At 43.4% G+C, this 26,071-nt stretch overlaps 1 protein-coding gene across 3 annotated transcripts; it reads left to right on the forward strand.

The window, feature by feature from the left end:
* The first annotated feature begins 52 nt into the window (after positions 1-52).
* On the forward strand, positions 53-25,535 carry LOC115170978 (abl interactor 1). 3 transcript variants are annotated; one of them, XM_029727399.1, is made up of 10 exons: positions 53-384; positions 511-725; positions 13,341-13,511; positions 16,169-16,348; positions 18,605-18,663; positions 19,305-19,406; positions 19,630-19,934; positions 20,422-20,547; positions 23,750-23,878; positions 24,057-25,535. In XM_029727399.1, the coding sequence occupies exons 2-10, from the start codon at positions 594-596 to the stop codon at positions 24,221-24,223; spliced, it is 1,371 nt and encodes a 456-aa protein (XP_029583259.1). In that variant the 5' UTR covers positions 53-384; positions 511-593; the 3' UTR covers positions 24,224-25,535. The 3 variants fall into 3 exon arrangements, with proteins under 3 accessions (XP_029583259.1, XP_029583261.1, XP_029583260.1); XM_029727401.1 differs by having other exon boundaries at positions 189-384; positions 20,425-20,547; XM_029727400.1 differs by lacking the exon at positions 53-384 and having other exon boundaries at positions 420-725.
* Positions 25,536-26,071: the final 536 nt, after the last annotated feature.

Genomic DNA, 26,071 nt, shown 5'->3' on the forward strand with positions numbered 1-26,071 from the left:
ATGTTTGCCTTATAGCCAATAGGTGGCACTAGTGCTGCATGCATTAGCCTGGATGACAATGCGGACCCTATGACGCCGACAGACAACTCGTAGCCTACTACTTTTACATTTAAGACATGTTTTACCGTAGGCTAAACTGACATGCATACCTTTTAAAAAAAAAAGATTGATTGCCATTACTCACTGGTTTTAAAGAGGTAATTTAGGGATCAATTCCATACATTAGGCCTATTATTATGCGCAGTGATATTCGGCACGTTCACATAGATACAACATCAAAGGCTTTATTGCGTTACACACCATCAGCAGCTTCGCCTTGCAAAATGTCAAGGCGTTGCAGAAAGAGGAAGATCAAGTGAGCTACACGACACACACAGCCAAGTGGTAAGTAAAACAGCTTCTCTTTTTTGGTAACGCAAGTCGGGAGATTCTCCAGCCCTACTTTTGGTACTGCTTCTGCAAAGTGATGATGTCTCTGAGTGGTGGACTTAAAAAGTGATTTTCTTTCAGCTAACAAGTTCCCACAAGGGCCTCGCGGAGAGGTTGCAGTCGCCACGGGTTTCCGGGAAGAGAGTTGCGCGCAAAGGGGCATCATGAAGGACCAAAGCTGTACTGATGAAATTACTCAAATCTTCCAAGAGGCTCCGCCGGCGAGACAAGCCCTGTTGGACAACTACAACAACCTGATGAACGTGGCCGACTACTGCGAGAATAACTACCTGCAGGTGAGAGGGACGTTTAGTGCAGACATCCATTTAGGACACAGCCGAAGTTATACGGTAGCTAGTAGACATGGCATAGCCTATCAATTAATGCAGTTGAACAAATAGCCCACAGTACCGTTACTTTCACAGAAACGAGAATAGACTATTCAAATCAAGGCCCTACCTGCATCATGCATCAATCCGGCTAAATAGTGAAAGAGAATGGTTTATCTCTCTCCTCATTTCATAACACAACTGTTTTCACACAGCTTACAAAAGTATGTGGACACGCCTTCAAATTAGTGGATTTGGCTATTTCAACCACTCCGGTTGCTGACAGGTGTATAAAGTCGAGCACACAGCCATGTAATCCCCACAGACAAACATTAGCAGTAGAATGGCCTTACTGAACAAGTCAATTCGGTCAACTGTAAGTTCTGTTATTGTGAAGTGGTAATGTCTAAGAGCAACAACGGCTGTGAAGTGTTCGGCCACACAAGTTCACAGAATGGGGCCGCTGAAGCCCGTAGCACGTAAAAAGTGTCTGTCCTCGGTTGCAAACTACCTCTGGAATCAACGTCAGCACAATAACTTTTCGTCAGAGCTTCATGAAATGGGTTTCCATGGTCAAGCAGCTGCACACAAACCTAAGATAGTCATGCACAATGCCAAGCGCCAGCTGGATGGTGTAAAGCTCACCGCCATTGGACTCTGGAGCAGTGGAAATGTTCTCTGGAGTGATGAATCACGCTTCACCATCAGGCAGTCCGACGTATGATTCTGGGTTTGGCGGATGCCAGGAGAACGCTACCTGCCCCAATGCATAGTGCCAACGGTCCCTTTGAAGAACTCTTTTTGGTTCCAGGTAGAACCCTTTTTGGTTCCAGGTTAAACCAGAACTCTTATGAGTTCAATGTAGAACCCGCTGTGGAAAGGGTTCTACCTGGAACCAAGATGGGTTCTTCAAAGGGTTCTGCTATGGGGAGAGTCGAAGAACCGTTTTAGGTTAGTGATAGAACCATTTTTTCGAAGACTGTACGCTCTTAGATGTAAAGGTGCCTGGAAGAACCTTTTGGGTCGCCACACCGGCAGAACCTTTCCAGTTAAAAAGGTTTATTTGAGGAACCCCTCTGAAAAAGGTCTTAGAGGAACCCCTGTGTAAAGATTCAAACCGGAACCTTTTTGTGATGGGAGGGGTTCCACCTTTTAAAAAAAAAATAAAAAAATACATTGTAGGTGTGGCTGCCTATCAGATTGGAGTCGTGGCTTTCCGATAGTTATTTTTGGTCACCTGTTAGCGTAAATGTCATTCCTGTTCATAATGTTAAGTTTGTAAACTGCAAATTAAAATGTCCCTTGAATATTTATGCATATTACACATATTGTAATGTAATATATTAACATTGCTGAGTTTATACAGTAATAAAGTGGTAACTACTCCAACTTTGGGATTAACATATGCTCATACCTCTGTTTGCCTCACTAAAGCTATTCAACTGCCAGTGTTCAACCCTAACATGTGATGACAATACAACAGAACAGATGAACAGGAATGACATTTACTCGAATATGCTGACTAGACTGGGTACACGTGCGCATGTTGATTTTGTCCATCGACAACAGACGCGATCAGGACACGCAGGTTGAAATATCAAAACCAACTCTGAACCAACTATGTTAATTTGGGGACAGGTTGAAACACATGAAACATTCATGGTCATTTAGCTAGCTAGCTAGCTTGTTGCTAAATAATTTGTCCTGGGATATAAACATTGGGTTGTTATTTTACTTGAAATGCACAAGGTCCTTTTTTCCTTGGATCTTAGTAAAATTTTGACCCATTTTGATTCACACAAAATCATATTCTGCCTACACAGATGCTTATTGACACAAGCGAGCAGTTTGGATTAAATTATTGAAAAATATGTATGTACTACGTTTATTTTGCAACGCTCGCGCATGCAACGTGGCTGGTGTGGTTAGCATGTAACAGGTGGCCCCAAAAATATATATCTCCACTCAAAGGGTTCCTCCATAAACGCCATGCTACGCTGAACCATTCAAGGTTCCTCCAAGAACCCCTCAAGTAGCCGAATGTGCAAATATGAACCATTGACTAGAATTTGCAGGGTTCCTCGAATCACCACTAATTCTAAGAGTGTAGTCTACAGCGTGGCCAAAGTGGTTCCTAATTCGCCTTCTTAAATTACTCTTTATGTATTGACCAACGGAGATCATTTTTGGGGCCACCAAGCCAAAACTTGGCAGTGATATCATTTAAATTGTGATGGTGAGTAAAAAAAAAAACTTGGATTTCACCTAATTTTAACATTCTGTCATAAACAGCACATGTTCAACTTCGTGAAAAGTGTTTTCCCATCTCAAGAGGTAAAGAAAATGACTATAGTAAGTGCCTCTCTTCAGCGTAGCTAAATAATGAAAAATTATGTAGTGCCCAATTTAAATGAAAACTGTACAACGGTCCACAATATGTCGAAGTGTAGGTCGGTGTCTTGTGCTTCCAATTAGTGTTTATACTATTACTTTACTACTATACAGCTCTACAGTAGATTTTTAGCAGTGTTATGGTGCGTTCGTAACCAAGTGGGAAATGGGAATTTACCACGTCTGAGAAATCCACTTGAACGGCCCTCCAACTGGTAATTACCAGTTAAATCAGCCAATCGCCTTGTGACAAGGGGAATGGAAGCTAATTGTGTGCAACATGGAGGGACAATTGAATGCAAGATTCACTGCAAACTTTAAATTGTTAAAACATGTCTAGCCTGTCTATTTATGGCTAACAAGGTTGACGTGTTATGCTCCACACGCTCAGTTTTTCACCAGAAAACACAGACTTAAATGAATCACTAATCACATGAAATAAATAATAATCTTCAGAAATAACTTTGTCAAAGCAACGCAATAACTAGGGCTTTACAATGATGGTGAAAATTTGGGAGTATTTTTTGGGATTAGCGGGTTAAAATCTTCCTAGAAGTCACAGAGGGTGAATGGAGGGACATTTTGGCACTTTAGCATTTCTCCTTTGCCAAGATAATCCATCCACCGGACATGTGTGGCATATCAAGAAGCTGATTAAACAGCTTGATTATTACACAAGTGCACCTTGTGCTGGGGACAATAAAATGCCACTCTAAAATGTGCAGTTTTGTCACACAACACAGTGTCTCAAGTTTTGAGGGAGTGTGCAATTGGCATGCTGACTGCAGGAATCTTCACCAGAGCTGTTGCCAGAGAATGTAATGTTCATTTCTCTATCATTTTAGAGAATTTGGTAGTACGTCCAACCGGCCTCAACTACAGACCACGTGTATGGCTTCTTGTGAGTAAGCGGTTTGCTGATGTCAACTTTGTGAACAGAGTGCCCCATGGTGGGAGTGGGGTTATGGTATGGTCAGGGATAAGCTACGGACAAAAACCACAATTGCAATTTGAATGCACAGAGATACCGTGACGAGATCCTGAGGCCCATTGTCGTGCCATTCATCTACCGCCATCACCTCATGTTTCAGCATGATAATACATGGCCCCATGTCACAAGGATCTGTACACAATTCCTGGAAGCTGAAAATGTTCCAGTTCTTCCATGGCCTGCGTACTAACCAGACGTCACACATTGAGCATGTCTGGGATGCTCTGGATCGACATGCATGACAGCTTGTTCCAGTTCGCGCCAATATCCAGCAACTTCGCACAGCCATTGAAGAGGAGTGGGACAGCATTCCACAAACCACAATCAACAGCCTGATCAACTGTATGCGAGGATATGTCACGCTGCATGAGGCAAATGGTCACATCAGATACTGAATGGTTTTCTGATCCGCGCCCCTACTTTTTTATTTTAAAAGTACCTGTGACCAACAGATGCATATCTGTATCAGATGCATATCAGATGCATACCCAGTCATGAAATCCATAGATTAGGACCCAATTAATTTATTTCAATTGACTGATTTCCTTATATGAACTGTAACTCAGTAAAATGTTGAAATTGTTGCATGCTGTGTTTATATTTTTGTTCAGTATACATTAAGAAACATTCCTGTCAAAGAAAGAGGAACAGATTAGTTTACGTAGTCAGAAGTACTCACACTAGTTTAGAAAGCTTACAAAATTGGCAAAGAGCATTTCTGTGCTTGTATTCTGATCTAGTGTGGACACTGGAACAGTGATGCTGCTAGATTGTGCATTGTCAAGATGAGCAAGAAGAAGTGCACTTCCGCTGTCACCCACCTCCCTTCAAATATTTCAGTGTAAAGACAGTATTTCAATATGAAGAGAAACACAATTGAGTGCATCCTAATTTGGTTGTATCTGTGTGTGACGTGTGTCTCTATTGACATTTGAGTGTGAGAGAGAAATAGTGTTAATCTGAGCACAGAAAGTTACACAGGAAGTCTCTGTGCATCTGCGTGTTAGAAGTGGGCATGCATTATGTGCCCATTTCTATGCGAGTGTGAAGGAGTGCACATATAAGGGTAGGCTCTACTTCCCCATGCTGGAAGGCAGGTATGTGCAGCCTATTGTCAACCAAGTTGTTAGGTGATGCTCTAAATACTGTAGGTAGCCTGCTGGAACCTGTCTGATTGCAACACAGCAAATTGGACAGTGTTACCTAGTGTTGATTTTTCCGTGTAACATTACTAGGGTTGATTCAGGAGTGAAATTAACTCTCAGTGGTGTAAAATAACCCCAGTGTTAATGTTAAGAACCAGTGTTGAGTGTGAGTCTGATTCTGTCCGATTTTCTCGGTGGAGAGTAAAACTTTCACATCAAAACCAAACCAACATTATGTGATTTCCCAGCATGCTCTACTGCAGCTCGATTATTTGGGATTGTTTTTAATATCTGTGTTTTTGAACAGATATTGATTGATTCATCTTATCCTACACAAAGATAAATTGCATACATTTTTCTGGACTAATCCAATCACTGAAATAGTTGTTCCAGTTTAAATGGTTTAGGTAGGCTCCTTTTATCAATGTTCCTAACCCTGGCAGTCATTCTTAATGCAGATTGCAGGTGAATAAAACTTCCAACTGTTGCCTGTCCTAACTCTGGCTGGATTCCAATGGGAATTACATATCACTTTGCAAGCAGCATAATGTGACTTGCAGGCCTGATGTGGCCTGTAAACCAGTAGGTTTGTAACACCACTGTGTTGGGGTAAAACATGGCCATCAAAGTAAGACCTTATGATATACTGTATGTAACGTATTGTCATAAACAGTTTAGCAGTAGGAACTCGGTGAAGTCTACAGGACTGAGAATTAATGAATTCAACATTCATGTCTCTGTCACTAACAAATATAGTCATGGGTGGTAACTCTATAATTCACTCAAAAAGGCAACGCACAGTGTCAAATTATATTGGGGTCGTGGGCGGCGTGGCTTTGAATTATTTAGTTTTGGCCACCCATGAGTAGAAGTGTTGTATCAATTTAAAACTTCTTAGAGATCAAATCCCATTAACGCGATTGATTTGACAACAGCCAGTGAAAGTGCAGGGCGCCAAATTCAAACAACAGAAATCTCATCATTACAATTCCTCAAACATACAGTATTATACACCATTTTAAAGATAAACTTCTTGTTAATCCCACCACAGTGTCCGATTTCAAAAAGGCTTTACGGTGAAAGCATGCCATGCGATTATGTTAGGTCAGCGCCTAGTCACAAAAAAAACATACAGCCATTTTCCAGCCAAAGAGAGGAGTCACAAAAAGCAGAAATAGAGATAAAAATAATCACTAACCTTTGATGATCTTCATCAGATGGCACTCATAGGACTTCATGTTACACAATACATGTATGTTTTGTTCGATAAAGTTCATATTTATATCCAAAAATCTGTTTACATTGGCACGTTATGTTCAGTAATGTTTTGCTTCCAAACCACCGGTGATTTTGCAGAGAGCCACATCAATTTACAGAAATACTCATCATAAACATTGATGAAAGATACAAGTGTTATTCATAGAATTAAAGATATACTTCTCCTTAATGCAACCACTGTGTCAGATTTCAAAAAAGCTTTACAGCGAAAGCACACCATTCAATAATCTGAGTACAGCGCTCAGCCACCAAAACAAGCCATACAGATACACGCCATGTTGTGGAGTCAACAGAAGTCAGAAATAGCATTATAAATATTCACTTACCTTTGATGATCTTCATCGGAATGCACTCGCAGGAATGCCAGTTCCACAATAAATGTTTGTTTTGTTCGATAAAGTTCATCTTTATGTCCAAATACCTCCTTTTTGTTCACGCGTTTAGTCCAGTAATCCAAATGCACAAAGTCCAGACGAAAAGTCAACAAAGTTCCATTACAGTTCGTAGAAACCTGTCAAACGATGTATATAATCAATCTTTAGGATGTTTTTATCATAAATCTTCAATAATATTCCAACCGGACAATTCCGTTGTCATTAGAAAGGAAAGGGAACAGAGCTCGCGCTCACGGCCACGCGCGACAAACAACTAAAGGCTTTCAGCTGAGCCACTTACTGTGAGTTGTCTTATTCTCTCCCCTTTCACAATAGAAGCCTGAAACAACTTTCTAAAGACTTTTGACATCTAGTGGAAGCCTTAGGATGTGCAATCTGACCCCAAAGACACAGGATATTGGATAGGCAATCACTTGAAAAACTACAAACCTCAGATTTACCACTTCTGGTTGGATTTTTCTCAGGTTTTTGCCTGCCATATGAGTTCTGTTATACGCAGACATTATTCTAACAGTTTTAGAAACTTTAGAGTGTTTTCTATCCAAATCTACTAATTATATGCATATTCTAGCTTCTGGGCCTGAGAAACAGGCAGTTTACTCTGGGCACGATTTTCATCCAAACTTCCCAATGCTGCCCCCTATCCCAATGAAGTTAAGTGGTCTATGGTTATGTTACATTTTTTCTTCTTCTATTGTGTTATTGACTGTACGTTTGTTTATTCCGTGTGTAACTCTGTGTTGTTGTTTGTGTCGCACTGCTTTGCTTTATCTTGGCCAGGTTGCAGTAAATGAGAACTTGTTCTCAACTGGCCTACCTGGTTAAATAAAGTAATACAATTAAATTAAATAATTAAATAAAAAATGTAAGTCTGCTGTCTGCTGACAGTTCTGAAGTATTTGTAAAACCTTACCTAAGAGCAGGTGGCAATAACGACTTGTAAATAATGTTATAATGTCCAACACGAAATGACCTTGTCAAGAGATACGGACCTTTTAGTGTAATGGTTAAAAATGCTATATGAGGTGTTATTGCATAACACCATTGGTGTAAACTATATACACTTCCTAGTGTTAGAAATGCTTTATGAGGTGTTATTGCATAACACTGAAAGTGTTCATTCCCCATCACTGACAAAGTGTAACAGCGTCAGCACTAAGCTCATTGTTAATTTAACGCACAAATGTGTGGACCTGTAAAGACACTTGCCCAGTGTTAAATGTAACACTGTCAACTTTGATTTAACACTGGAGAAATTGCTGTGTACATTCACCATGAAATGAAATGAAATAGAATTGTGAACGCAGCGATCAGGCTGTTTCTTCCATGCTAGTAAATAGGTGCTTTCACTGGATATCTAAAAAAGGGGTAATGTGTTTAGCACTGTGCTGTCAAAGACTGTGGGTGTGTTTCGAAATTATCGAAGAATTAGAACAGGAAGGAATTCTACTGTGTGAGGAGGAAGTGAGAGGTCTGATTTCACTGCTTTTCTCAGACACTTCAACAGCATCATATTACTCATAACTCTGAAAAATGTCATCCCACATTGTCAATTTCAAAATGAGATGCTATTATTATCATGATATTTATGATCCTCAAGTGATTAAATTAAATTGTGTTAGTCACATGTGCCGAATACAACAGGTATGTGAAATGCTTACTTACAAGCCCCTAACTAACAATGCAGTTTAAAAAATTACAAACAAGAATAAGAAGTTAAAGGAACAAGTAATTAAAGAGCAGCAGTAAATTCACAATAGCGAGACTATATACAGGGGGTACCGGTACAGAGTCAATGTGCGGGAGAACCGGTTAGTCGAGGTAATTGAGGTAATATCTACATGTAGGTAGAGTTATGAAAGTGACTATGCATAGATAATAATAGAGTAGCAGTTGCGTAAATAGGAGATGGGGGGGCAATGCAAATAGTCTGGGTAGCAATTTGACTAGATGTTCAGGAGTCTTATGGCTTGGGGGGGTAGAAGCTGTTTAGAAGCCTCTTGGACCTAGACTTGGAGCTCCGATACCGCTTGCTGTGCAGTAGCAGAGAGAACAGTCTATGACTAGGGTGGCTGGAGTCCTTGACCATTTTTAGGGCCTTCCTCTGACACCACCTGATATAGAGGTCCTGGATGGCAGGAAGCTTGGCCCCAGTGATGTACTGGGCCGTTCGCACTACCCTCTGTAGTGCCTTTTTATTGAACCTTTATTTAACTAGGCAAGTCAGTTAAGAACAAATTCTTATTTACAATGACGGCTTAGGAACAGTGGGTTAACTGAATTGTTCAGGGGCAGAACGACAGATTTTTACCTTGTCAGCTTGGAGATTCAATCTAGCAGCCTTTCGGTTACTGGCCCAACGCTCTAACCACTAGGCTACCTGCCGCCCCACGGCCAGGCACGACGTACTGGGCCGTACGGACTACCCACTGTAGTGCCTTGCGATCTGAGGCCGAGCAGTTGCCATACCAGGCAGTGATGCAACCAGTCAGGATGCTCTCGATGGTGCAGCATCTGAGGACCCATGCCAAATATTTCTCCTGAGGGGGAATAGGTTTTGTCGTGCCCTCTTCACGACTGTCTTGGTGTGCTTGGACCATGTTATTTTGTTGGTGATGTGGACACCAAGGAACTTGAAGCTTTCAACCTGCTCCACTACAGCCCCATCGATTAGAATGGGGGCATACACGGTCCTCCTTTTCCTGTAGTCCACAATCATCTCCTTTGTCTTGATCATATTGAGGGGGAGGTTGTTGTCCTGGCACCACACGGCCAGGTCACTGACCTATAGGCTGTCTCATCATTGTCGGTGATCAGGCCTACCACTGTTGTGTCATCGGCAAACTTAAAGATGGTGTTGGAGTCATGCTTGGCCATGCAGTCATGAGTGAACAGGGAGTACAGGAGGGGACTGAGCATGCACCCCTGAGGGGTCCCTGTGTTGAGGATCAGTGTGGCGGATGTGTTGTTACTAGAGGTCGATCGATTATGATTTTTCAACGCTGATACCGATTATTGGAGGGCCAAAAAAGCCACTGCCGATTAATCGGCCGATTTCTTTTACTTATTTGTAATAATGACAATTACAACAATACTGAATTAACACTTATTTTAACTTGATATAATACATCAATAAAATCAATTTAGCCTCAAATAAATAATAAAACATGTTCAATTTGGTTTAAATAATGCAAAAACAAAGTGTTGGAGAAGAATGTAAAAGTGCAATATGTGCCATGTAAGAAAGCTAACGTTTAAGTGCCTTGCTCAGAACATGGGAACATATGAAAGCTGGTGGTTCCTTTTAACATGAGTCTTCAATATTCCCAGGTAAGAAGTTTTAGGTTGTAGTTATTATAGGAATTATAGGACTATTTCTCTCTATACGATTTGTATTTCATATAACTTTGGCTATTGGATGTTCTTATAGGCACTTTAGTATTGCCAGTGTAACAGTATAGCTTCCGTTCCTCTCCTCGCTCCTACCTGGGCTCGAACCAGGAACACATCGACAACAGCCACCCTCGAAGCAGCGTTACCCATGTAGCGCAAGGGGAACAACTACTCCAAGTCTGAGCGAGTGACGTTTGAAACGCTATTAGCGCGCACCCGCTAACTAGCTAGCCATTTCACATCGGTTACACCAGCCTAATCTTGGGAGTTGACAGGCTTTAAGTCATAAACAGCGCAATGCATTGCGAAGAGCTGCTGGCAAAACGCACGAAAGTGCTGTTTGAATGAATGCTTACGAGCCTGCTGGTGTCTACCACCGCTCAGTCAGACTGCTCTATCAAATCATAGACTTAATTATAATATAATAAACACACAGAAATACGAGCCTTAGGTCATTAATATGGTCGAATCCGGAAACTATCATCTCGAAAACAAAACGTTTTTTCTTTCAGTGAAATACGGAACCGGTCCGTATTTTATCTAACGGGTGGCATCCCTAAGTCTAAATATTCCTGTTACATTGCACAACCTTCAATGGTATGTCATAATTACGTAAAATTCTGGCAAATTAGTTTGCAACGAGCCAGGCAATGAACGCAAGAGCAGTGACACAATTTCATGTTAGCAGGCAATATTAACTAAATATGCAGGTTTAAAAATATATACTTGTGTATTGATTTTAAAGAAAGGCATTGATGTTTATGGTTAGGTACATTGGTGCAACGACAGTGCTTTTTTCGCAAATGCGCTTGTTAAATCATCACCCGTTTGTCGAAGTAGGCTGTGATTCGATGAGAAATGAACAGGCACCGCATCAATTATATGCAACGCAGGACACGTTAGATAAACTAGTAATATCATCAACCATGTGTAGTTAACTAGTGATTATGTTAAGATTGATAGTTTTTTATAAGATAACTTTAATGCTAGTTAGCAACTTACTTTGGCTTCTTGCTGCCCTCGCGTAACAGGTAGTCAGCCTGCCATGCAGGTTTCTCGTGGAGTGCAATGTAAGGCAGGTGGTTAGAGCGTTGGACTAGTAACCAGAAGGTTGCAAAAATGAATCCCCAAATCCCCCCTGAACAAGGCAGTTAACCCCGTTCCTAGGCCGTCATTGAAAATAAGAATGTGTTCTTAATCTGACTTGCCTAGTTAAATAAAGGTGTAAAAAGGTGTAAAAAAAGCGATTGTTATGAAAACTTGATATCGGCCCTAATTAATCGGCCATTCCGATTAATCGGTCGACCTCTAGTTGTTACCTACCCTTACCACCTGGGGGCAGCCTGTCAGGAAGTCCAGGATCCAGTTGCAGAGGGAAGTGTTTAGTCCCAGGGTCCTTAGCTTATTGATGAGCTTTGAGGGTGCTATGGTGTTGAACGCTGAGCTGTAGTCAATGAGTAATATTCTCACATAGGTGTTCCTTTTGTCCAGGTGGAAAACGGCAGTGTGGAGTGCAATAGAGATTGCATCATCTGTGGATCTGTTAGGGCGGTATGCAAATTTGAGTGGGTCTAGGGTTTCTGGGATAATGGTGTTGATGTGAGCCATGACCAGCCTTTCAAAGCACTTCATGGCTACAGACGTGTGTGCTACGGGTCTCGGACAGGGAGAGGTTGAAAATGTCAGTGAAGACACTTGCCAGTTGTCAGCGCATGCTCGCAGTATATGACCTGGTAATCCATCTGACCCTGCAGCCTTCTGAATGCTGACCTGTTTAAAGGTCTTACTCACATCAGCTGCGGAGAGCATAATCACACAGTCGTCCGGAACAGTTGGTGCTCTCATGCATGTTTCAGTGTTATTTGCCTCGAAGCAAGCATAGAAGTAGTTTAGCTTATCTGGTAGGCTCGTGTCACTGGGCAGCTCTCGGCTCTGCTTCCCTTTGTAGTCTGTAATGGTTTGCATGCCCTGCCACATCCGATGAGTGTCAGAGCTGGTATAGTACAATTCGATCTTAGTCCTGTATTGATGCTTTGCCTGTTTGATGGTTGGTCGGAGGGCATAGCAGGATTTCTTGTAAGCTTCTGGGTTAGAGTCGCGCTCCTTGAAAGCGGCAGCTTTATCCTTTAGCTCAGTGCGAATGTTGCCTGTAATCCATGGCTTCTGGTTGGGCTATGTACGTATGGTCACTGTGGGGACAACGTCATCGATGCTCTTATTGAGGAAGCCAATGACTGATGTGGTGTATTCCTCTATGCCATCGGAAGAATCCCGGAACATTTTCCAGTCTGTGCTAGCAAAACAGTCCTGTAGCTTAGCATCTGCTTCATCTGACCACTTTTTTATTGACCAAGTCACTGGTGCTTCCTGCTTGTAAGTAGGAATCAGGAGGATAGCATTATGGTCAGATTTGCCAAATAGAGGGCGAGGGAGAGCTTTGTATGCTTGGTATGCGTATCTGTGTGTGGAGTAAAGGTGGTCTATTCGATCGCCTACGAATTCTCAGAAGACAGTCCGACCTCTGTCCTCTTTTAGTGCGCCTTCTCTTCAAGAAAATGATGGGGATTTGGGCCTATTCCCGGCAAAGCAGTATGACGTTCTTGTCAGGCTCGTTAAAGGAAAAAAAAGCTTCTGCCAGTTCGTGGTGAGTAATCGCTGTTCTGATGTCCAGAAGTTATTTTCAGTCATAAGAGACGGTAGCGGCAACATTATGTACAGAATAAGTTAAAGAATAAGTTACAAACAACGCACAAAAACTAACAAAAAAACTAATTTGGTTAGGAGCACGTAAAATGCCAGCCATCTTCTCCGGCGCCATGATACACACACCGGCTAATCATAATCATACTCTATTGTTTGGCATTTGTGACATGAGCATCATGTGTGCATTTATTTTTTCATGACTCTCAGTCTCTCCATGTCTCTCTCTCTCTGTCTTTCTCTCCCTTCCTCTCTCTTTCTCTCTCTCTCCCTCCCTCCCTCCCATTAGGCAGGTGCGGATGCGGCCAAGGCTCTGGAGGAGACTAAGAACTTCACCACTCAGTCTCTGGCCAGTGTGGCCTACCAGATCAGCACCCTGGCCTCCAATGTCCTCAAGCTGCTGGATGCACAGAACTCCCAGCTCAGACACATGGAGTCCTCTGTCAACCTCATCGGACAGGTAGCATTTCTAGCATGTCTCCACTTATGTGTTAGGCCCCGATTCAGTTTCAGGAAGAGAACACGAGCATGTGTATATTAGCAGCAGTGGCGGTTGGTGCCGAGGAGGAGGACGATCATTTTTTTTTATGAGCATTGCCTAATTTCTATTACAGCATTTTGGATGAGTGTCATTCATATTCCATTTACCCAGCTCAATGTAACATCGCTAGGTTTAGACTACTACATGATACAACATTTTTCCATATACCCATCTGGAGGTTGCTACAACCTAGTCTATTAATGTAAGTTCACAACGTAGGTGCACAGGTCAAGATAAATTTGAAAGGTGACATACATTGACACATTCAATACCGCCTTGCACACTCTTGCCTCCATCTAGCTGATCTAGGGTGTAGTCATTAGTCCAACAGTTGCAAACAAGAGTTTCTATTGGACACATTCAGGTATGTTTATACCCATTTCGTTCCGTTTGCCTCTGTTTAAGAAACGTTTTTTTGGCAGTAATAATATACCCCTGATCACACGCAAACACTGTTCACTTTTATAACAGCCACATACAAACAGAATTATCACTTTGATCATTGTATAGTCCTTCTCACATCTATGCCCTCTCCTCCTCTCACCTTTTCCCTTAGCTTGTGGACTTCAGTGCATAACACAGCGGTCTGGGACCAGGCAAGGAAACGTTTCCAAGCCAAGCCTTCTTATCATAACCGTTAACCACCACACACAGCCTACATCATTGTCACCATATTGTCATAGTCAACATAGCTACTAGAACTAACGCGTTAGTAAACCTGCGACAATCATGCAGTACAGTGTACAGTCAGCAGTTTAGCAGTTACACTGGCAAGCCCCGGTGGCAATAAATTAGTAAAACCAAAAGCTTACCTTGACTTTGGAAGTGTTCCAGTGTTTGATGGCCATAGCCAGCTAACTAACATAGCATCCCTCTCTGTTTGAGCCGGGTGTTTGAGTAGGCTAAACGAGCTAGCTGCATTTGCTAGCTAAGTAAGTGAAAGTGAAAGTGTCAACAACAACAAAAAATATATATAGCTAGCTTTCTATCTCTTATTCATTTTTTAAGAAATTAATTTGTTCAAAACTGTTAAACTATTGTCTTTCTCTCTCACTGAGTCACCTACTCAGCACATTTTATGCACTGCAGTGCTAGCTAGCTGTGTCTTATGCTTTCAGTGCTAGATTCATTCTCTGATCCTTTGATTGGGTGGACAACATGTCAGTTCATGCGGCAAGAGCTCTGATAGGTTGGAGGACGTCCTTCGGAAGTTGTCATAATTGCTGTGTAAGTCTATGGAAGGTGTGAGAACCATGAGCCTCCTAGGTTTTGTATTGAAGTCAATGTACCTAGAGGAGGACGGAAACTAGCTGTCCTCTGGCTACACCATGGTGCTCCCCTACAGAGGGCTGTTGAGGCTACTGTAGACCTTCATTGTAAAACAGTGTGGTTTAATCAACTATTTGGTGACGTGAATATATTTAGCATAGTTTTATCTAAAAAGGCTAACATTTTTAGTGTTTCACTATTTTTTTAATTTTTCTGAAATTCACTGAGGAGGATGGTCCTCCCCTTCCTCCTCTGAGGAGCCTCCACTGGTTAGCAGAAATGCACAGTTAACCTTGCTAAAAAGGCAGGTTTGCTTCCTTGAACCCAGGCTTTAGAATGAGGAGGCCTATCAGAGGCAGTGACTGGATTGAAGAGGCACAAAAAAGGATATTTGATTTCATGAGTCACCCTCCGTCCGGGGCTGATGCTTTGTTGCACCTAGATCATCAGGGTTCTCTGACTGTCACTGGTACCCACTGTGCCAATTTCACTTATTCCTTGCCCCCTCCCTCTCTTCCTCTCTTGGTGCTCATCATATGAAAGCTGCATGTTCTGCCTCGCCTCTGACCTGGGCTGGTTTCCAGGGACTCTTTGGGGACCCTGGCCTTCTTCAATGCAGAATAGCTGATTTCTCCATCCACAGTACACCGCGTGCCTCTCCTCTCTCCGTCTCATATACCAGTCCCACTGCCCCCCCCACCTCCCCTCTCTTACACCAGCCCAACTGTCTCCCGCTGCGCCCCCCTCCCCTCCCCCTCTCTGTAGCCCCACTGTCCCCAAAGCTGGCACAGACCCCAGGCATTCCTGCACGCTCCGTGCCCAGCATTATCATACAGAACCAGGTCACCTGAGGAGGGGGGTTGGGGATGGAGGGGTGAGTGGGTTAAGGGGCTACAGTGTGAACTTTGACCTTCAGCGCAGAGTATCATAGGGGCTGGGATGGAATGTTCCTTCCTGCTAACCTCTGATTGATGTCCTCCATTGTCTGCTGGCACCCATGAAGGGTCCCTAACAACTGTATACGAAATGATAGGGTTCACTTGAACTTCCTCTATTTGGGGGAGGAAAGAAAGTTAGACAATATTACCACGTTTGTGAATGAGCTATATTGAGCTAATGATGTTGTCAGAGAAAGGGTACCATGCTATTCCATCCTGTATGGTTTATTTTGTATTTTGGAAAAAGTTTTACCAGAGGGAAGGAATTAAGAATGGCACATGTTTATCTGTAGTTAAACAAATATATATCTATTTAAGTGTTATTGGTTCATACCCTGATGGCAACATCCTCTGCCTTCTGTCTTGTAGACAGTGGACATGCACAGAGAGAAGGTGGCCCGGAGAGAGATAGGGGCTTTCACCACAGCCAAGAGGGTTCCCCGCAGTCACAAAATAATCCCCCCGGCAACAGGCAAGGAGCCCAAACCCAAGTACACCCGTAGTCCCATCACCTACTCGGACCTGGACACACAGGGACATGGCATGAAGGTGAGACTGACTTCTCAAGTTCAAGTGCAATTACTAACAACACATGTTTTACCTAACATTCCCATGCCATTAAAAAGGTCAAAGGTTCAAAGAAATATACTGCTCAAAAAAATAAAGGGAACACTTAAACAACATATCCTAGTTCTGAATGAAAGATATAATCTTATGAAATACTTTTTTCTTTACATAGTTGAATGTGCTGACAACAAAATCACACAAAAATAATCAATGGAAATCCAATTTATCAACCCATGGAGGTCTGGATTTGGAGTCACACTCAAAATTAAAGTGGAAAACCACACTACAGGCTGATCCAACTTTGATGTAATGTCCTTAAAACAAGTCAAAATGAGGCTCAGTAGTGTGTGTGGCCTCCACGTGCCTGTATGACCTCCCTACAACGCCTGGGCATGCTCCTGATGAGGTGGCGGATGGTCTCCTGAGGGATCTCCTCCCAGACCTGGACTAAAGCATCCGCCAACTCCTGGATAGTCTGTGGTGCAACGTGGCGTTGGTGGATGGAGCGAGACATGATGTCCCAGATGTGCTCAATTGGATTCAGGTCTGGGGAACAGGCGGGCCAGTCCATAGCATAAATGCCTTCCTCTTGCAGGAACTGCTGACACACTCCAGCCGCATGAGGTCTAGCATTGTCTTGCATTAGGAGGAACCCAGGGCCAACCGCACCAGCATATGGTCTCACAAGGGGTCTGAGGATCTCATCTCGGTACCTAATGGCAGTCAGGCTACCTCTGGCGAGCACAAGGAGGGCTGTGCGGCCCCCCAAAGAAATGCCACCCCACACCATGACTGACCCACCGCCAAACCGGTCATGCTGGAGGATGTTGCAGGCAGCAGAATGTTCTCCACGGCGTCTCCAGACTCTGTCACGTCTGTCACGTGCTCAGTGTGAACCTGCTTTCATCTGTGAAGAGCACAGGGCGCCAGTGGCAAATTTGCCAATCTTGGTGTTCTCTGGCAAATGCCAAACGTCCTGCACGGTGTTGGGCTGTAAGCACAACCCCCACCTGTGGACGTCGGGCCCTCATACCACCCTCATGGAGTCTGTTTCTGACCGTTTGAGCAGACACATGCACATTTGTGGCCTGCTGGAGGTCATTTTTCAGGGCTCTGGCAGTGCTTCTCCTGTTCCTCCTTGCACAAAGGTGGAGGTAGCGGTTCTGCTGCTGGGTTGTTGCCCTCCTACGGCCTCCTCCACATCTCCTGATGTACTGGCCTGTCTCCTGGTAGCGCCTCCATGCTCTGGACACTACGCTGACAGATACAGCAAACCTTCTTGCCACAGCTTGCATTGATGTGCCATTCTGGATGAGCTGCACTACCTGAGCCACTTGTGTGGGTTGTAGACTCCGTCTCATGCTACCACTAGAGTGAAAGCACCGCCAGCATTCAAAAGTGACCAAAACATCAGTCAGGAAGCATAGGAACTGAGAAGTGGTCTGTGGTCCCCACCTGCAGAACCACTCCTTTATTGGGGGTGTCTTGCTAATTGCCTATAATTTCCACTTGTTGTCTATTCCATTTGCACAACAGCATGTGAAATTTATTGTCAATCAGTGTTGCTTCCTAAGTGGACAGTTTGATTTCACAGAAGTGTGATTGACTTGGAGTTACATTGTGTTGTTTAAGTGTTCCCTTTATTTTTTTGAGCAGTGTACTTTCCCTGCAAGTGTCTTACTATACAGCTACAAAACTGTACTCTACTGTATGTTGCAATCAATATTCAGTAGTAATGTTGGAAATGACTGAGGTGGATATGAAATGACATAATACAAAGTTGGTGAAAACGACTTTTTAAAACCAGGATGCTACGGCAGGAGACAAAGGCTCCGTAGGTTTCCTTAGCGCTCTAGACAAGCCTTTCTAATGCAGCTAGGTAGCAGCTGTTATTTTCTACCACCGTGCCTCTAGTCTACACCACATCCACTTAGCGAGGAGCAGCTTGTTGCGTAGTGCTGATCTCGATTAGCACACACACACAAGCATGCACGGATACAACGCGCACACACACACACACACACACACACACAGAGATTAAGCAGCCAGCAGGCCACTGTGCACCGTGGGAAAATGGCTAGACTCACTAATTAGTGCTGCCAAGGCGCTTCATTGATGCTCCAACACAATTCACTCATCTACAACACACATACACATTCACACACACACACATAAACTACCTCTTCTTTTTCACTCTGCTCTCCCTTTGTCTCTCTTTCTCTCACCACTTCCCCACAGAATTCTGGTAAGCTGCTGGGGAAAGCAGGGTCAACACGCAAACATGGCGGCACCATCAGGTATGATGCTGACACTGCTGACTCCATTTGACTGCTCTGCTCTCACACTGTCAGTCTAACTGTAACGGTTTCACTTCCTGTAGAAGTCCTTCAGACAGGAAGCCTAGTTTCTGCACGTCCTCTATGCTCAGTGGCCCACAAAAACCCTCTATTGAACTTTTATTCAAGACCAGAAACATCAGCAAAAGAAATCCTTAAAATAATTTGTGTGTGCGTGCGTGCGTGTGTGCTGTGGGTAGGGTTGGGGAAGGAGGTTAAACAGTATTCATGGCTAACCACACCTCCTGTCCAATCATGTTTGTTGTGTTCATTCAGTAGGGGATTGAATGCCATTCAGCCAGAGGGAGATTTACTGTTGGCAGGAGAACGAGCACAGAGTTTTCACAATGTGATTATGCCAAAAACAAACCAGGAAGTATAGAAATCAAATGTGCGGGTAGCATTTGCACTGAGTAGCATATTTAAACTGTTAAGTGAGAGAAGATAACAACATCTCTCAGTCAATATGTATGATTTGAAGCTTTCTGCATGTTTCTCACTATTTATGAGTTGATAGAGCTGGTCTGTGTGAGTTCAAGTGCCAGTATTTGTGATAATGCTATGTGACGCTTATGGCTGTGTGTGTGTGTGTGTGTTTTCAGCAGGAGCACTTCCAGAGCACCCCCAGAGCCTGTCCAGTGTCCCATAGCCCCCTCTCTGTCTCAAGGGGCGTCCCTCACCTCTCTCCATGATCGCTCCATTGGGTAAAAAACACTTCCTGGAAACACAGTTTTACTGTACACACATCAGCTTTGACACTTACTACTAAACACTCCATTCCTTACGAGTACTCAGACACCTCAGTTAAGTGTGGTGCTTCTGGGTTTGTATATTTTGTGTGTAGAGTAGCCTGTAGAATATCTCCACCCAGACCATGGAAATATACCCCTAGCTTACCTTGACGTTGCCCTCCCCCTCCTGTAACAGGTCCAGCTTCGGCAAGGCCGTGCCTCCCCCCGTGGTCCCCAGCTGGCCCGCGTCACCTGACTCTGACATCATCACCACTCTGCTGGAGGAGGCCCCGCCCCCACCACCGCCCCTGTCTCTGATGGAGGATGGTGACGCCGCCATGACCACTCCGGCCCCTCCTCCTCCTCCCATGGCGCCTCCTGCCTCCTCTCTGGATGTCCCTCCTCCCCCTCCACTGCCCCCCACAACCAGCAGTCCTGAACCTGCCCATACCAGCCTAGCCTGCATTCCCCCTCCCCCTGCCCCACCCCCACTGGAGACTGGTAAGTGTCTGCATAACACTTTAGCAATGAATTTCGTAAAACATGAATAAACTATTTGTAACTAGTGTACATACTATTAGTAATTGACTGTAAACGTATTGTATGAGTAACTAAAGTACATTAACATGTCATAAAATGAATATCACACTCAATATCAAACATCTAGGTGGAAAATATGGCTTGTTTTTGTGTTTCCCACACTGTGAGACAGCTTTAGCACACTGCACAGCACAGTGTAGGAGAGGAAATGAGAACACGCAATGTGTGCATACAGAGACACCCAGAGACATGCACATGCTGACACATCTAGAGGCAGAAAACCAGGAACAAACAACCTGGTGCCTGCACTGTGATACTAAGAAATAAATACTTTTATGGCCTAGTTGCATGATTGTGTTACTGATTTCACACGTTATGAAACGCTGAATATCAACTTAAATCAGATGAAGGAAGCAGATACTCTTCCATAAATATACTATTTTCTTAGTAGCTGAAGAGAACAGCTTCCCGCCTCCCATGCCACCACCATCTGACGAGCCACTCCCTCCACCAACCAGTGAGGGCCTGGAGCTCCCTGGCCCTCCCCCTCCAACGAGTGATGAGGTGGATGAAGGTAAAAGGAGCGGGTTGGTTTGGTGGACCACCCAGCCCTAAATGTGCCACACTGTACTTTTAATGGTCTTTCAACAAGGGGTTTTGAAAGGACTCTAGAATAAGACCTCACATCCATTTCTAATGACGCAAAGGATCTGATTTGTTAAAATATTGGTATCTATTTGTTTACTTTAGCTGTCTGTCTGAGGTTTGTTTATCTGTCTGTCTTTCTATGCAGAGCATGCTCGCTGATGCTGATCTTTGGTGTTTTCTTGTCCTTATCTCTGTTATTAGACTCTTCAGTGTCTTCCTGTCTGTCTGTCTGTCTGTCTGTCTGTCTGTCTGTCTGTCTGTCTGTCTGTCTGTCTGTCTGTCTGTCTGTCTGTCTGTCTCTCTGTCTCTCTGTCTCTCTCCCTCTCTCTCTCTCTCTCTCTCTCTCTCTCTCTCTCTCTCTCTCTCTCTGTGTCTGTCTGCTTGATCTTGACCATTGACCTGTCTCTCTCCGGCTCAGCTCTGCAGCCCAGGCGTTCTTGTGTACGTCGTCACCCCCCCAGCTCGCGCTCCATGTCCCTCAGGGTCCGCAAAGGCCCAAGCTCTCGCTCACTCTACACTCGCTCGCTCTTCCTGCCAAACATCCAATCACGTAAGGCCACTTTGGCAACCCTCCCCCATCCCAGGTCCTACCCCCAGCTGTAGTCCAATATGGCCTCATGTCTTAGTATTAATATACCAATCATTAGTTCATGAGGAGCTGAACATGGCTAATGCAAAACTGGTTTAATATTACACTACCGTTGTTTAGGTTTATGATGCATGATGAAAGTTCAAGCCTTGCTTAAGCAATGGTGTTAGCTTCATATTAGTGCTAGCATTAGCATTTGGGCCGTCATTGTAAATAAGAATTTGTTCTTAACTGACTTGCCTAGTTAAATAAAGGTGCAATAAAACATTTATTCAAATACATGTGGAGTCCCCACTAAAGACCCCTTTTGGTTGACCTGACGTCATCTTTCTCCGTCACCCATTCCTACCTCTCCCTCTGTGACCTCACCGGTCAGTCACGATCCCCCCTCCCCCTTCATACCCTCCTCCCCTCGCCCCTCCCGTGTCGCTGAGCCCCCTGTCCAGCCTGCCCGCCCGCCTGGATCACCTGGGTAAGTGGGGACAGTGTGAGACCGCAGTACACCCTCCAGGCCACGGGGAGGGGGGCGTGAGAGGGTGACTTCTGTCCGAATGACTGCGTCACTGGTGCTGCTTCTGCTTCTGCTGCTATTGCTGTTGAGTCTACTGTGTCGGAAGGTAAAGCCACGGACAGATTCTGTCCTCTAAAAGTCCGTCAGACACCGGGTTGGTAACGTCTTTTCCTTGATAGATATGTCTTATTTTTTTTTCAATATAACAGATAACACATTATGTGGAGAAAAGAGTTTCAAAGAAGCTAGGTACTGTAAATTGATTTAAAGAGTCCTCGGAACAAGTTATGCAGTATAGCTATAGTTTTGATACACTTTTGATGCTGAATTACTTGTATGGCAAGTGGTGCAGCCGATCTTCAGTTTGGGTTTACAGTTGAAGACTTAAGTTAACATACACTTAGGTTGGAGTCATTAAAACTCGTTTTTCAACCACTCCACAAGTTTCTTATTAACAAACTATAGTTTTGGCAAGTCGGTTAGGACGTCTACTTTGTGCATGACACAAGTCATTTTTCCAACAATTGTTTACAGACATATTATTTCACTTATAATTCACTGTATCACAATTCCAGTGGGTCAGAAGTTTACATACACTAAGTTGACTGTGCCTTTAAACAGCTTGGAAAATTCAAGAAAATTATGTCATGGCTTTAGAAGCTTTTGATAGGCTAATTGACAGCATTTGAGTCAATTGGAGGTGTGCCTGTGGATGTTTTTCAAGGCCTACCTTCAAACTCAGTGCCTCTTTGCTTGACATCATGGGAAAATCAAAAGAAATCAGCCAAAACCTCAGTTAAAAAAAATGTAGACCTCCACAAGTCTGGTTCATCCTTGGGAGCAATTTCCAAACGCCTGAAGGTACCATGTTCATCTGTACAAACAATAGTACGCAACTATAAACACCATGGGACCACGCAGCCGTCATACCATTCAGGAAGGAGGCGTGTTCTGTCTCCTAGAGATGAACATACTTTGGTGCAAAAAGTGTACATCAATCCCAGAAAAACAGCAAAGGACCTTGTGAATATGCTGGAGGAAACAGGTACAAAGGTATCTATATCCACAGTAAAATGAGTCCTATATCGACATAACCTGAACAGCCGCTCAGGAAGGAAGGAGCCACTGCTCCAAAACCGCTATAAAAAAGCCTGACTACGGTTTGCAACTGCACATGGGGACAAAGATTGTACTTTTTGGAGAAATGAACTCTGGTCTGATGAAACAAAAATAGAACTGTTTGGCCATAATGACCATTGATATTTTTGGAGGAAAAAGGGGGAGGCAGAACACCATCCCAACCGTGAAGCACGGGGGTGGCAGCATCATGTTGTGGGGCTGCTTTGCTGCAGGAGGGTCTGGTGCACTTCACAAAATAGATGGCATCATGAGGAAGAAAAATTATCTGGATATATTGAAGAAACATCTCAAGACATCAGTCAGGAAGTTAAAGCTTGGTCGCAAATGGGTCTTCTAAATGGACGTTGACCCCAAGCATACTTCCAAAGTTGTGGCAAAATGGCTTAAGGACAACAAAGTTAAGGTATTGGAGTGGCCATCACAAAGCCCTGACCTCAATCCCATAGAAAATTTGTGGGCAGACCTGCAAAGGTGTGTGCGAGCAAGGAGGCCTACAAACCTGACTCAGTTACACTAGCTTTGTCAGGGGGAATGGGCCAAAATTCACCCAAATTATTGTGGGAAACTTGTGGAAGGCTACCCGAAACGTTTGACCCAAGTTAAACAATTTAAAGGCAACGCTACCAAATACTAATTGAGTGTCTGTAAACTTCTGACCCACTGGGAATGTGATGAAAGAAATAAAAGCTGAAATAAATAATTCTCTCTACTATTATTCTGGCATTTCACATTCTTATAATAAAGTGGTGATCCTAACTGACCTAAGACAGGGAATTTTTACTAGGATTAAATGTCAGGAATTGTGAAAAACAGAGTTACAATGTATTTGGCTAAGGTGTATGTAAACTTCTGACTTCAACTGTATATGACTTTTGTCCAATCCTGTAGATCTGGTGATCCCAGCCCCTCCTCCTCCACATTTTCCCAACAGCGTGGTGGGCTTTGATGACGACATGTCACTCCTACCTCCCCCTGCGGATTATGACACGACTGGCCCAACAGACTTTTTGGAGAAAGGTATGATAGTGCTCCATGCATATTCACCAATAGATAAATGACTAAATGCTGTCATGTCCCTAATTGCATGCATACTTTTACAGTACTTATTCAATGTCTGACCAAATCATACCATAACATTTGGTCTATGTTTGTGTTTTGTCTTGGTTGTCTCATTGCAATTCACTTTCCCTCCCAGTGGTGGCGCTGTACAGCTACAACTCAGGGAAGCCTGGAGACCTGGTGTTCCTGGAGGGAGAAGTCATCTACCTGATCAAGAGGAATGAAGACGGCTGGTGTGAGGGACTGCTCAACGGAGTAGAGGGATTCTTCCCTGGGAACTACGTAGATTCCTCCACCGGCTAAGATATTAGACCACTTAAAGGTAGACTCAGCGATATGACATATACGCAGAAAGTAAACAGCATAGTGGGTCAATTTCCTCTACAACTAAGAGTGTTGAAGCCCGAGGCTCAACTTTGTCCTCTGTTTTGGTCTTGTGGCTACCATGTTGTAAAAGTGTGAAGCGAACCCGTGCGCATGCGCAGATTCTGTGTGTGACTGTGTGAGAGCGGAGTCGTGCATCTCGCTTATCACAATATCTGTGGTGCTGCTCGTGGCAATGTCATTTCGCTTAGTCTACCTGTAATATGAAAAGGGGAAAGTAGGCTCTGTCCACAAACAACCCCTAACGCTATACCCTAAGTCTACCTAGGCACTTTATGTTGACCAGGAAGAATTGGACAGGTATAATCATACCTATTCACATCATTGGTAAAAGCAATAACTATTGTAGCTTCACCTGTCCCTTCGATAGGCCAGATGGAATTTCAACCATATTGGTATTTCAACCACCAGAGTTTTGGGCTGTTGGTTGTTGGGTTGTTTCTTGATGGGGACATAGTCAACTATTAGCTTTGTAGAAAGACCTCTACTGACCCCTACAGGTCATAGTAATGTGAACGGAAAATAAAGCAATATTTACACATGGAATGATGACAGGATTCTGAAATATAGCCACTATATAGAGCGAGGGGCTAGCTATGTATTACCAAGAGGGTCACTAGGTAGGACGACTTAATATCCGCTATCTTTCAACCAAGACTAGATGCAAGATACAAAGTCAGCTTGCTTATTAACCATGAAGGTAGTGAATACTTGGTAAAGAGGGAAAATGCTTTGCAAGTTATATAATAGCTCTATGTCCTGTTCAGTATTGTTTTACAAGTACTGTAGTGCCAGTATGTGAACTAGATTGGCCTTACTGTTGTGCTCACTAGGACAAGCCCTGAACACTGCAAAATGATGTGGTAAAGTTGCATCCGTTTTTTGTTAATGGAACCAGGCACTGTTTGCTGCTGCAGTTTTTGGCTCTGCAGGATGATATTGGTCTCTTAACTAGAATTTCACTAATATATTTTGTAATATTCAAACTAAGATGAAGTAATATATGGATTACTGAGAAAATTCATACAAAAAAAATATTTGTATGAATTCTCTCACATGGTGAAAATATTTTACTGTAGTGATGTCATGATATTGAAAAATCTAACAGTGCTTTTCAACTTGTTAACTTGTTTTCAGTTAGAGTTTCATTTTGATATTTAGTACATCCTTTTAGATTGAACAATGTTTTATTTACATGTCTTTCAATAAATGCTTAGCTTTTCCAAATAAACTTTTCCAATTGTAACTCCTTTAACATTTATAAAACCTTAACCCACTTCAGATAAAGTTCATCTCTTCCAATATTCTCATGCTAATCTAGAAACCAACTATAGAAAAAAGATGACTACGGTATGTGCCATGAAGAGCGTTAAGAGGCGTGACAAACTAAGTCCATATCATTTTGTTGTCTAAGACATGCCCCGATAGGTCTTATTCTAATGCTAAGACAGCATGATACAGTAACTTTACCATTGTGTTTGGCCTCGTCATGGCCACGGCAGCTCAGGTGCTGTGCCTTTAAACAGCAAAGGGTTGCCATAAACCTGTAACCTTAACCCTCAGTCCGATAGCACACCTTTTGCCAGATAAGACAAACGTTCACACAGTACACATACACTCTGGTCTTCTATATTCACACACACACACACACACACACACACACACACACACACACACACACACACAGTACACATACACTCTGGTCTTCTATATTCACACACACACACACACACACACACACACACACACACACACACACACACACAG

The sequence above is a fragment of the Salmo trutta genome, chromosome 32 (assembly GCF_901001165.1).
Source record: "Salmo trutta chromosome 32, fSalTru1.1, whole genome shotgun sequence".
NCBI lineage: Eukaryota > Metazoa > Chordata > Actinopteri > Salmoniformes > Salmonidae > Salmo > Salmo trutta.

Excerpts from the sequence above, each read along its gene's own strand:
- LOC115170978 (XM_029727399.1), top strand. The coding sequence starts at position 594 with ATGAAGGACCAAAGCTGTACTGATGAAATTACTCAAATCTTCCAAGAG. Across the intron at positions 19,407-19,629 it reads CTCCATGATCGCTCCATTGG|GTCCAGCTTCGGCAAGGCCG; the intron begins GTAAAAAACACT and ends CTCCTGTAACAG. Across the intron at positions 23,879-24,056 it reads AACAGACTTTTTGGAGAAAG|TGGTGGCGCTGTACAGCTAC; the intron begins GTATGATAGTGC and ends TTTCCCTCCCAG.